Source organism: Trachemys scripta, chromosome 19, assembly GCF_013100865.1.
Source record: "Trachemys scripta elegans isolate TJP31775 chromosome 19, CAS_Tse_1.0, whole genome shotgun sequence".
Lineage (NCBI taxonomy): Eukaryota > Metazoa > Chordata > Testudines > Emydidae > Trachemys > Trachemys scripta.
In genome coordinates this window covers 6,100,054-6,113,807 of record NC_048316.1, presented here as the reverse complement: position 1 = coordinate 6,113,807, position 13,754 = coordinate 6,100,054, and the positions used below count along the sequence as shown (strand labels likewise).

The window sequence follows — 13,754 nt, the reverse complement described above, 5'->3', positions numbered from 1 at the left end:
TGTTTTAGAATTCCACTAATTTATATTAATGTAATGTCTTTCAATTATGGCTCCTAAAGTGTCCATTCTCTTCTGAAAGGCACAATCTCATTAAACTACTATCTACTGGTTAATTGAAAATCAAGATGAGAGTATTTTTCCAACATTCGGCCATATTTTAAAGTGATCTGTAATTTCTAATGCTGATAAATATCACTTATGTAGTTAATTTTAGGAAAACTAATAGGACAAAGGTTGATGTCTGCTTTTAAAATGATAATACAACCTTACATGTACCAGCCCAAGATTTTGGCATACAGAGTAGATAAATTCTGCTCCTAGTTGCATCGGTGCAAATGCAGTTATTTCAGCTGAGTTGCACTGGTGTAACCAAGGAGAACTGAGACTGGCAACTTTCCAGGATGGAAAAAAGGCCACATAGGGCCAAACTTTCAGCTGGAGTAAATCCCTTGACTTCAATGGAGTTACACCAGCAGAGAATCTGTCCCAGAGCCTCCAATCTATCAAGCTTTCCACAGGAAAAAGAAGTGTTTAATTTACTGACCCAAATAACAACCATTAATTTAAATCTCCCTCATTTCTATCTTTCTCCCTTCAGTGCTTGCAATCAGGCCTTTAGCCACTCCAACAGTTGCAGTTAGTTGAATGCATTGTCTTACGGCTGGTAATAAACAGAATAAATGAGTACTTTCTGCTGACAATCTGTCTCTTGCTAATCCTGCTTCTTATGCTCTTACACCCCAAAATGGGCTTTACTGGATTTAACCTCCATGAATTTATCTAGTTCTCTTTTAAACCCTGTTATAGTCCTAGCCTTCACAACCTCCTCAGGCAAGGAGTTCCACAAGTTGACTGTGCGCTGTGTGAATAAAAGGAAGTTCATCTTCACACAGCACACAGTCAACCTGTGCAACTCCTTGCCTGAGGAGGTTGTGAAGGCTAGGACTATAAAAGGGTTTAAAAGAGAACTAGATAACCTCCATGAATTTAAGTCCATAAATGGCTATTAGCCAGGATGGGTAAGGAATGGTGTCCCTAGCCTCTGTTTGTCAGAGGGTGGAGATGGTTGGCAGGAGAGAGATCACTTGATCGTTACCTGTTAGGTTCACTCCCTCTGGGACACCTGGCATTGGTCACTGGTGGTAGACAGGATATTGGGCTGGATGGACCTTTGGTCTGACCCAGTCTGGCCGTTCTTATGTTCTTATGTACTGAGCTAAGTATCAAAACTAGCTTGACTACCTTTGTCAAAGTCAAAAAATCAATTGATTCTTAATTTTATTAGAAAGCATAACAAATGACTGATATTATTTAAAGGTAGCTTTGCCCTGCATTTAACATGCTTGTTTTAACAGCAATTACTTACATTGATTAAAAAATGTGTACACTAAATATAATGTAAACCTCATACTTTCAAACTTGAACCATACACAAATGTGTATTTTCAGCTGGACTGAAACCTGGTCCATTTGAATGTAATTTATAATGAATGATTCATATATGCCACTTTTCCTCCTTACTTCTCCAAGGATGAAATACAGTCCTGTGCAGAAGGCTAGTGCATCACTTAAGTCTCTTGTAGGCCCTCAAGTTAGGGTTTGCATGGGATTTAATTTGTACATATACCTGTGCTGGCTAAGTATCTATCCCAGGTTTGAAAAATAAGCAAACTGAGTGTAAGAACCTTGACTTAATAAAGCTTTGAAACTTTACTATGCAGAAGAAAAATGCTGTTTTCCCTTTATTTTTTTAGTAATTTACATTTAAGACAGTACTGTACTTTATTTGCTTTGTGTGTGTGTGTGTGTGTGTCTGTCTGTCTGTCTGTCTGTCTGTCTCAGTTGCTGCCTGATTGTGTACTACCGGTTCCAAATGAGGTGTGTGGTTGACTGGTCAGTTCATAACTCTGTTGTTCGTAACTCTGAGGTTCTATTGTACAGGGGTTCCAGGCTGCTGACATTTCCATATCATCACTGAAAGCTGAGGTTATGTTTCTGCTGGGCGACCCTAGACACTGCAGCACCTACTGCTCAACTGGACCTGGGTGGTGGCCCCCTGCAGCCCACTGATTGGCCCATGCTGATATATAAGCCAGGAAGCCATTGCAGAGAACTGCCTGAGCAATGATGCAGACTGCTTGCTTGGGTCTGTTCCAGACTTTGCCTTGCTGTGAACCCCATACTCCACCTTCTGATCCCAGTTCGTCCCTGCCACCTGCCTGTAACTCAGTGCCAGACTTCCTGGTATTGTGACCCAGCTTGACGCTGACTCTGGTGCTCATCTCCTGACCACAACATGGTAAGTGACCCATACACACAGGCCACCCGCTACCCGGCCCTGACACAGAGGCCCAAAGTGGCTAATTCTGCCATTGGTCACAGAAGCCCTACAACTTAAAAACAAAACCAGTGCATTATAATATGCGGTACAGGGCACAAACTCACTTGTAGCCATAACCTAAAGTACTGTATTATTTCAGGCTTATTGAATAGTAACTTGAACCTGACTAAATAGAAAACACATTTATCATTTGCATCTCCAGCATAATTTAACATTGTCATTAACTTGAGTCCAAATTTCACTGCATAGGTATCAATAATGCTAAGTTAATGATAATTCATATTTTAACAACTGTTAAAATGTCATGCTATTTAAGTCTTTAAACAAGGAATTTGGTATATCTTCCTACTCCATTATTAAGCAGCAAATACACCTCTACCCTGATATAATGTGACCCGGTATAACACTAATTTGGATATAACGCGGTAAAGCAGCGCTCCAGGCGGGGCTGTGTGCTCCGGCGGATCAAAGCAAGTTCAATATAACGTGGTTTCACCTATAATGTGGTAAGATTTTTTGGCTCCCGAGGACAGCGTTATATCGGGGTACAGGTGTATCTGTAATGGACCATTATGATAGTTGCTATTCTAACTGCTACATAGTTGCATATCTGCAGATTAGACCTTGGCCTGGCATAAGTATAAAAGTTATGTTGCTCTTCTTAGCATTTGTTTAATGATTATTTAAATTATAGGGCACCTGATACTGAGCATATTTCTTCTACAATAAATTACACAAGGATAAAGTGTCTCAAAACTACTCCATAAAGACTTCCTGAGAGGAAGAACTATGGAAATTAACTCTAGACCAAACAGGACATTGTTATTGGAGATGGTACATTTCTGTGCAAAAGACAGAAAAAGATTTAATTCAGCTATTTCACCCGATTATACTGCAAACTCCGCTCCCTGGAGTCTTCAGGCAATCAAACTACATTTTGTTTTATAATTTTCTTTTTAAAAATTCTTGTTTAGTTGCCCAAAGAATCTGAAATTCAATCACACTCAAACTATATATTAGGGAGTAGTGTCTACTACACAGGAATTAATTTTCCTTAAACATTTAGGCAAGTGTCACCACTCAGTCTATTGTTTTTGATTATTAGCCATTCTGTTTTGGCAATTAAGTTACCTTTATTAGTTTGTTATTCATTGAGACATTTTATTAACCTGAAGAATAGTACAGGCACAGTGGCAGCTGCAAAGCTGGTTCATAATACATTGGCTACTAGCTCACAAACCACCCACTGCTTTCAATTTAAACAAATTGGAAAAGTCCAGTAAATTCCCTCCCACTTCACAGCAGAGTAGCTCAGTAGCTGCTGTTGTATTATATTGCATTTGTGCACTTCTCAAACATACGACACTGAGAAATAGAATATATAAGTACCAGTTCCTTGTCATAACAGGCATCAGCGTAGCAAAACTCAAAATGACATAGCATACTTCTGATGTCAGTTGATCCATATTAACCAGATGATTAAATGAATGGTGGGTGGAAGGAATGATAAATGTAAACCAAACTAACTATATATGTTAAGATGACTTTATTTGTACTATAGTACATACATTTCTTAAATCTACATTTTAATTATCCCAGGCTGAAAATCCCTTTCAGCCTCTTGTGTAAGGCTAAAAATGAGAGAGTCCGCCCTCATGTAAAATGATGAACATGATCAAGGGGCTTTCTTGGGAGTTGGAAGAGTCAACCAATGTTAAAGGTATACAAATGTCATTAAATTCTCTTTCAGATTATCATATTTTTGTTGTGGACCTTGTGTCAATGGCACTCGGTTTTTGCCCAGCTGAGTGCTACAATGACAAACTTGCATAAAATGAACAAAATGCAGATACCTTCTTTTTGGAATTCATCTTTCAATATTAAGGTGCATCTACACGGACTACAGGTCTCAGCATGCAATGCTCTGTCTTGATATGAGACGGTGACTCTGATTAAGACAGTGCATTGTATCCTGGGATTAATAATTTACAAGGCTACACATCCAAACTAAAATTTAGTGCATCAGTGGACTACATCAAAAAACTCCACAAGCTGTATCTGTATAAGACAAACATAAAAAACTAATTGGTAAAGTATATATGATATTCATCAGTGAGACTGTCAGGTACATTGTATTTATCACTGATAAAATGATGACAGCAATAGGTTGTCATGGGTTGATTCTCCAAGTGAGGCATGTTTGTATTCCCAGTAATACCTGTGATTCTTAAAGGAATCACAAGGTAAGTTTCCATAAATCCTTGGGACACTATAATCTCTCACAAAATGACTAATCTGATGGCCATCATTTGTTTTGTTTTTTATCATAATTTGTGCATAGCTTTTAGGTACAGTATTTCTTTTTTAAAGTATTTTAGATTAGGTTAGTGCACATACATATTTTTAATGTGCATCAGTCAAAAATAAATGGAAATATGAGGAAAGAGGCAGATTCCGGATTAATCACTGCCCTCAATAATAACATGTATAAATACAGAGTAACTGCCCGGAAACCAATGAAGGTCCTCCAGATTTACATCAACTTAAATGAGGACAGAATTTGGGCCTCTTTGTTGAAGAGGAGACAGAATGAGTCTGAGGATATTTCATGTGACAGGATACTAGCTGTATCTGTTACTCCTTTTCCGTTTGTTGTAATTGTTAATGGCATTGTGAATAATCTAATTATTTCTGAAAGAACACTGTGAACTTTAATTAATCGCATGAGCAAAGGTATGGCTGAAGAACAGTGTCAACTAACCCACTCCTAATTAGCATGACTTAGTTATGGTAAGCAATAAACAATTCCTTATTGCAATCTGTTTTGTGGTGGAGCATTGTAGTTAATAATAATTTTAGGACATTTTAGTTGATGGGGTTACTATTATTTTTTTAAAGATGAGCAGAAAATATGTTTGTCTACTAAAATAAAACATGTTTGGGATAAGGGGCAAGATAATAACACAGAAATCAGAAGCAAAATGTTTTTACCATATTTACCACTGGAACAATAAATCCTATATATAATATTAGGATATTACCATAATTCAATATGGTCCCGACCCACAACTCTGAGTCCAACACCCACAATACCACACACTTAAATTTGTGGAAAATTTTGGATTAGAATCTGGATCTGAATGTGTACTTGCAGGACACAGTGCTAGATTCAGAATTTAACTTATCTCACACTTCACCTTTTTACAGTTTCCTGGAGTGTTTAATGTTTGTAAAGTACTTTGAGCTCCTCATAAGATTGACAGGGAATGGATCACTTGATGATTACCTGTTCTGTTCATTCCCTCTGAGGCACCTGGCATTGGCCACTGTCAGAAGACAGGATACTGGGCTAGATGGATCTTTGGTCTGACCCAGTATGGCTGTTCTTATGGGATCGCTCAAGACCAGATTTCAAATAGCTAAAGAGTTATCACTCCCATTTTATAGATGAGTAAATGGAGACAGAGTGACCCGCTTGAGGTCACACAAGTCAGTGACAGAACAAAGTAAAAAATTCATGAGTTCTGACACCTAGTTCCCTGCTCTAGCTACTAGGAAATACTGCATTTGGTCATTCTACCTTGTCAGTGTTGTCCAAATGCAAAGGACTAGCTCATAAATATCTGTTGTCATGTTTAACCCCAAATCCTCACTTCTTTCTCCATGGCAATTGCCCTAGTAGCATCTTACCTCTGGACAGGAAACTGCACAGATGAGCCTTTCCCAAGCTACTGCACTGCTGCTCTGTATATCAAGTGGAAGGTACTGTTGATGTGAATAATAAGCTGCCTGGAGAGTAATTGCATCACTTAAGTCTTCACCAACTTGGGACCTAACCTATCTGATCGGTTCTCCAAGCACAGTATGACAGTGCAATGCTCCTTGCCAGATGGCATGGCCCACTGAGATAATACAGCTTGTTTTTATCCTGATAATGGCAATGACTTTTAAACACTGACCTATTAGGTGTCATTTGATAACATTATTAAACATGTTCTTGAATCTATCAAACATTTTCAGCAATAACAAGAAGAGGGAAAAGGTCACAAAGTTTATCTCATTACCTTCTCCTCCCCACGTGTAAACACAGAGCATGTCAATAATCTGTGACAACCAGAAATACCCTCTACCTACGTATTTCCAGCCTCTTTCTCTTCTTCTATTTTGGTCTCTGTGCACTCTCGTTCTTTTGTTAGCATTTCGATCCGCAGCTGGCAGGCACTGAGCTCCTCTCTGAAACAAACAAAATATCCTTCTTTATACTGGGTACGTTTCCCATTCCTTCTCTTGAAGGATTTCTGCTCTTTAGGATCATAGCTGGATCCTATCAAGAGTTTCTTTAGAGGCACTTGTTAACTTTAAAGTATTTGTACCAGGAATTTAGAAAAAAAATATAACCTCTTAATTAATTTTGGTTTCATTCAGAGCTCTAGTAGCATCTACCAATGATGATAAATAAAGAGTATTTTTAAAATTTAGCCTCCTCCAGCATATTTGTAATTTGTTTTTTATACTTTTTGGCCTTGGTGCAATGAAACATTTAAGATGAGTGCTTAACTTTAAGTACACGAGTAGTCCCACTCACTTCAGTGAAACTACCTATGTAATTAAAGGTAAGTGATGTTATGCTCCATATATGGGGCCTGATCCAGAGTCCACTGAGATCAATGGAATTCTTCCTATTGATTTCTATGGGGTTTGGAACAGACTCATAAATTGTTATATTGACAGCACAAGACCTGAAGTCTTTTATTTATTCAAGTATAGCACAAGAAGAAACAGTGCAGATTTCTGTATGATACCGTGGCAATCTGTCTTAAATTCTGGAGGGACCTCCTTGAGCAATAAGGAGGAAATTCAGTGTGTCTGACCAGTTTAGTCTTTGGCCCCATTGTGCTAAGATTGCCAATAAAGGGGGTCTAATCTGCTGCAGTTATGACAGTGATTTTAGTTGATGAGTAGACAGAAGCCCACTAGGAACTAGAGAGACCAGTTCAGGCTACCAAATAGTCATCAGATGGTTGACTTTTGGTCACTTTTGAACCAGTGACCCAAAGTTAAAAGACTCCATATGCCTTTATAAATCTAAGCTACCCAGTCACCCAGATATTTGTAACTGTTAATAGAATTATGTTTGATAATGAAGTACAAAGACTGTTATCCTTGCTCTGCAAAATAATAGCAATTGACAAGGGAAATCTTTCACAGCATGTCACTGTAAAGTAGGTCATATGCAGTTGAGCTTCAAGTGCAGTTGTAAATGGCACTTCCAGTTTAAAAATTGCATGGATATTTACCAATAAAAGCCCCTTTTCAAGGAAGATGCAGTGATAATTATTAGTTTTTGTTTATGATGAAAAAATGTTGCAAACAGCTGTTGGCCTCTCTACTCCCAGCCATCAACTTCCTGCCACTCCAAGATGATTGCAAAATTGGGAAGGACACGAGTTGACATCTTGAGTGCACACATTGGGAGGATAATGACTAAATAGCAGGAAATGTCTAGAAATATTGAGCTTTGCAGATTTATATTTATTTTCCAAAAAAGTTCCCTGAAATATAACAGAAAATAAAAGCTGAAAACCATAATACTAAATTACACCATCTCACTATTCAAGAGCACCATTTGTTTATAAATTCACAGAAACAGTTCATTTAAAACCTTCTCCTCTCAGTTACATAGCAATAGTTCATCAATTATACTCAGAACCAAAATTTCCTCATTACCTTTTTATTATAATTTGTTCATTTCAGCATAACATTACAGAATCTGAAACTAATAACTTCTTTTATTCTAATAATTTGGAATAGTCAATTGAAATACGATAATTACTGCGTCAAATCCCCAGGTGGGATTGTACCCCCACTCCTGATCCATGGGTGAATTGGACGCTCCATGCCTGGCTCTCCCGGGCCTGTGTGAAAGGAAATATCAACTGCTGCCAGTTTCATCTCCCTCTCTTCTGAAACCCCTGGAAGTGCACTCCATGGGTGCAGGGTCTGCTATGAGAAAGGAGGAGACTGGGCAGATATGGATGAGCACACCTTTCCTGCTGAGTGCTGCTGAGATTTCCAGAAAAAGATAATACAATCTTTTCCACTGGCTTGTATTTTATTCCTGCCACTCACCACGCTTCCATTTTTTGAGTTTTGAAGATCTTCTGCACAGTATCTCTTTTAGTTGTAATTAGTCACATACCATGTCAGAGGCTTTGGTTTTCTGCTTGTCACTCACACCTGTAACTTGGATGTTATCTTTGAATCAGACCTCTATCTAAATCCTCACATCCAGATTACCTCTAAATCACTAAGATTACAGTCTTTCCTATCCATCCACACACCTAAAAATCTTGGCCAAGCTCTCATCATTGTGCATCTTGATTATTGCAAAATCCTTCTCTTTGGACTTGACAAATGCAAACTTGCCCCACTCTGATCTATTCAGAATGCTGCTGCAAAAATCATCTTCTAGACTAAGGGTTCTCAACCTTTTTCTTTCTGAGCCTCCCCACATGCTATAAAAATTCCATGGCCCACCTGTGCCACAACAGCTGTTTTTCAGTAGCTTAGTAGCCAGGGCCAGCATTAGGGGGTAGCAAGTAGAGCAACTGCCCAGCGCCCCACACCACAGGGGGCCCTGTGAAGCTAAGTTGCTTGGGCTTCGGTTTCAGCCCCTGGCAGCGGGGCTCAGGATTCAGCTTTCTGCCCTGGGCCCCAGTGAGTCTAGTGCTGGCCCTGCTCTCTGGTTTATTTTGGCAGATTCCCTGAAACCTGTTCACAGCCCCTGGCTGAGAACTGCTGTTCTAGACTATTGCTTTGACCATGTCATTCGTTCTTTGCCTTCCTCTACCATCTTCCCCTTCTGTGTTGCATCAAACATAAGCTGCCTGTATTCACTTCAAGACTCTTTGTAGCTTATCCCCACCCCACCTATTAACTCTGATTCCCTATTGAGATGTTGATCCTCGGCTGTGATCGGCTAATGATGCCAGCCTCCATTTCCCCTTGTTACATTTTCCAACAAGTACGTTTGTATTGTTTCTCATGCTGCCCCTCATGTTTTGGGTGTACTCCCCATACACAGCCACAAAAATAACATGTTATCCTTCAAATCCTTCCTTAAAATTCTCTTTTGCCTTGATTCCTACAAAAGATTGGCAATGATTAGGCTGCTGATGTGCTAAAACCACTGCTTATAATGCTGACCAATACTGTCTCATTCCTTGTACTCCCTCATCTATCTGTATTAATCTCTTCTCTCTTGTTTTATACGTAGATTGTAAGTTCTTTGGGGCAGGGACTGTCTCTTTTGTTCTGTATTTGTACAGCACCTGGCACAATACAGTCCTTATCCATGACTAGGGCTCCTAATTGCTACAGTAATACTCATAATAATTAATAATAAATACTACTTGAACATTTGAAGGTTCTGCTAAAATTGCCAACATGCTGCAGTGTTCAACTCCAGGGAAACATATGGCCAGTAGTCTGGAAACAAAGGGACAGATCCACAAAGTGACTTGGCACCTAAATCTGGGTTTTGGACATCTAAGTCCAGCTCTATGCAATCTGCAAAACCCTTGCTTGGCCGCCACCTAAACCTTTAGGTGCCTAAACTCTCTCTTTGTGCCTAAATTTTTGCAGGAAAAGTCCCCTCGGTGCCTAAATGTCTGCCTCTGAGCATGAGCACTGCTGCCTCATAATAGGTGTCCAGTCACCTATCTCATGCCTGAGCCCCAGTGTGATCAACAAACCGGGCGAAGAGAGGAGCTCCTCTGCCTATCTTGCTTGCAGGACCCAAACCATTAGTGTGCTCAGAAGCTGCCTAACTCCACACAAAACACCAGGAAGTAGAGGTAGCCTACCTTATAACCCAGCCCAGTGCTTAGGGTACTGATGTGGGAGACCCCTGTTCAATTTCCCTCCTCTGCCTGAGAAGAAGGAGTTGAACAGGGGTGCATAGGGTTACCATACGTCCGGTTTATCCTGGACATGTCCGGCTTTTCGGCAATCAAACCCCCGTCCGGGGGGAATTGCCAAAAAGCAGAACATGTCCGGGAAAAATACCGGCCAGGCACTTCCTCTCCTGCGGCTGCTCTGCTCCTCCCCGACTCAGACTTCGGCTCTGTTTAAGAGCCAAGCTGCCCGAGCCAGCGCTACCGGCTTCGGGCAGCCCCCGTGCCTCCGGACCCCAGCCGCCGGCCGGGCACTTCTCCTCCCCGGCTCCAGCTGCTCTGCTCCTCCCCGGACTTAGACTTCGGCTCTGTTTAAGAGCCAAGCTGCCCGAGCCAGTGCTACCGGCTTTGGGCAGCCCCCATGCCTCCGGACCCTGCGCCGCTGGAGCAGAGCAGCTGGAGCCGGGAAGGAGAAGTGTCCAGTCGGCGGCTGGGGTCCCGAGTCAAGGGGGCTCCTCGAAGCCAGTAGTGCTGGCTCGGGCAGCTTGGCTCTTAAACAGAGCCGAAGTCTGAGTCCGGGGAGGAGCAGAGCAGCTGAAGCCAGGGAGGGGAAGTGCCCGGCCAGGGGAGCAGGGTCCAGAGGCATAGGGGCTGCCCGAAGCCCGAGTGCTACTGGCTTCATGGTTTGCCGGGCAGCCTCCAGACCCTGTGCCCCCGGCTGGGCGCTTCCCCTCCCGGGCTCCAGCTGCGCTGGGGAAGCGCCAGCCGGGGGCGCAGGGTCTGGAGGCTGCCCAGCAAACCGTGAAGCCGGCAGCGCTCGGGCAGCCCTTTTCGCATGGTTGGGAGGGAGGAGGGGGAGTTAGGGCGGACACTTTGGGGAAGGGGCGGGGAAAGGGCGGAGTTGGGGCAGGGCCGGGGGTGGGAAAGAGGCGGGGCCAGGGCCCGTGGAGTGTCCTCATTTTTTATTTTTTAAATATGGTAACCCTAGGGGTGCACCACCCCTCAGGTAAGTCCCTAACCACAGGACTATGGGATATTCTGATATGGGTTGCTCTCAGTTTCTCTTGTTGAAGCCATTCCACTTTAATAAAATATTAACTGGGCCAGAGAAAGAGACTGAGAATCACTTATAGTGACTGAGCATTGCAACACCTAAGTAACTTTGCAGATCCAGGCCACAGAGTCAAGTTTTCTTTTGCAAGGTCTTTCAACTCTAAGGTTACATTGTACTGGCATTACACTCAGGGCCAGTGTTAGGGAAAATGGCGCTCTTGTAAGGATAAGGCCTTTTCCTGTAGCCAAATTGTAAGGCCTATGCCCTTTGTCTGCAGCCATATTAGACCAGCATCAGCCATTAATCAAGAAGCAGAAAGTCACATCCTTCCATTTCATCTAAATTACATTAAAACAATATAATATTGGGCTGTTAAGAAGGTGATTCTGTCCTATTAGTACCCATCATCACCAGATAAAGAAACAAATCTTAAGATGGTTAAAGAAAACTTTGTTTGATGGTATTCCGTCTGGCAAGAAATCCCGTATCAACAAGTTGTGGTTGTAAAATCCCTACTTCTTTATTGTTTTGCCTTTATGGTCCCCACTTCTCTATTGTTCATCTGTATGGTCTCTGTCTGGTTCTTTGATTGTTTCTGTCTATTAAATAATTAATTTTGCTAGGTGTAAATCAATTAAAATGGTAGGGTGTGATTGGTTAAAGAATTATTTTACAATATGTTAGGATTGGTTAGAAAATTGTTTAGTAATAATTTAGTAAAATGATTGGTTAAGGTATAGCTAAGCAAGACTCAAGTTTCACTATATAAGCGGGGGTTCAAAAGGAAGTTCTTTGGAACCAACTCCAGGACAGCCCCAAAACCAGAGCTGCCAGAGCTCAACACTCTGCCAACCACACCATGCAGAGCAGAAGCTGGAGTCCCCCAGATGACCTGATCCTGACTGGCCATCAAGAAAAATTCATCTCCCTTATTGGGAGGGGTAAGCATTGTATGCTTAGTGTGTGCATTCTTCTTTTGATAATCGTTGTTAAATAGAGGTTAAGGATATTACTGTGTAAGGCTCTTTCACTGATAAAAGACCCCACAAACCCGCGGCATGTAAGGTTACACCCTGAGCCCATGGAAGGGAAGGGTGGTGCTTAAATTAAGAGGGTTATGCCTTGAACCCATGAAAGGGTAAAGGTGGGTGCCCTAGAGCGTAAGGTTATGCCTTGAGCCCTAGGAATGGGGTAAGGGTGGGTGTCTAAATTAAGAGGAAGCCCCACCTAGAGCCCCACGAACTGGGTAAACGTGGGTGCCCCTAGAGTATGCGAGTAATAGAGAATTTTGTGCAGATAACACCCTGGGTGAACTTGTATTTTGGCACCCCAAGGCCCCGCTGCCTCCCCTGACCCTCCATCCATCCCCCCAGGCTTCCACTTCTTCCCTGGGCTCCCCACCCATACCCCCTGGCTCTCACTGCTTCCCCACACTCCCCATCCCCCATCATCCTTGGGCCTCGCTGCCTCCCCCACACCCCATTGCTCCAAGCTCCCTTCTATGGCCTCACACCCCAGGCCTGTCCCACTCCTTGACCACGGTGTCCGCCTGACCACATCACCCACCTGTAAGGCCGGCCTTGATTGCACTTCCAAAAAGCAAGCAACCGGCTTTATTTTGCAATTTCTTAGTTTTTAAGAGTAACTCAGTTTTCATTCACTTAAAAAAATTAACATGATATTTAAACTATGTAGTCCTGAGGGGCAGAATGGAGGAATTAACAATCAGAATAGACAACTGAACAGCTGAAATAATGGTTCCTTCTTTGAGTTTTCATAATCTCTGCTGATCACTTATCAGTCCCTAGGCATTAATTCCCAGTGCCAAACACTCCTAACTCACTATATAACTTGCTGATGAAATTTTTCTTGGCAGCTCCAATATAGCTTTTGTGATTAACTTGCCTTTTTTTCTCATTCCTTTTGTTGCATTACACATTGTGCATACACAGTATGAGCTGGCCACATTTGACTGTACATGATTGCTAATAAAACATAAAGCAATGGGAAAATATTTTCAATATGAAAAAGCAATTTCTCAAACAATTAAGTCTTGTTCAGTTTCAGAAAAAGGGATTTTTAGTGCTTATTGGAAATTAGGATTAATTCTGTTTAAAAATCCCTAAGTGATCGTAAACTCAGGGAGTTGTTTAAAAGAATCATGGCAGCTTAGCCACAAAGACAACAGCAACACATTAGTGGTTTTGAATATTAAATGAAATCCTGAAAATATGTCGTTAGTAAAATATGAAGGCAAAATGCAGTCTTAATTTTAGAGGTTTCAGTAGACCACCAAACTCTGACTTATCTACTTGATGTTCCCAACAGCCAGTTGGGTCAGTGGGGTTGCTTAGAAATAACTTAGAGAAGCATCTGTCCATAGTCACTTGTATTGAAATCATCATTTTATTAATATTCATCACTATTTGTTTGTATCCTGTTTAACTCATATGAGCTCTGCACTC

General features: G+C 41.6%; 1 protein-coding gene across 9 annotated transcripts in view; it reads right to left on the bottom strand.

The window, feature by feature from the left end:
* The window catches only part of CFAP74 (cilia and flagella associated protein 74), a 113,731-nt gene that overhangs the window by 89,123 nt on the left and 10,854 nt on the right, over positions 1-13,754 (bottom strand). For 8 of the 9 annotated variants that reach the window (XM_034753236.1, XM_034753238.1, XM_034753241.1 and 5 more), the window contains one exon: positions 6,475-6,573. In XM_034753236.1, the coding sequence (XP_034609127.1) occupies positions 6,475-6,573 (99 nt within the window). Of the gene's footprint in view, positions 1-6,030; positions 6,152-6,474; positions 6,574-13,754 lie in introns of those variants that run through there. The other variant, XM_034753245.1, reaches the window with a different exon arrangement.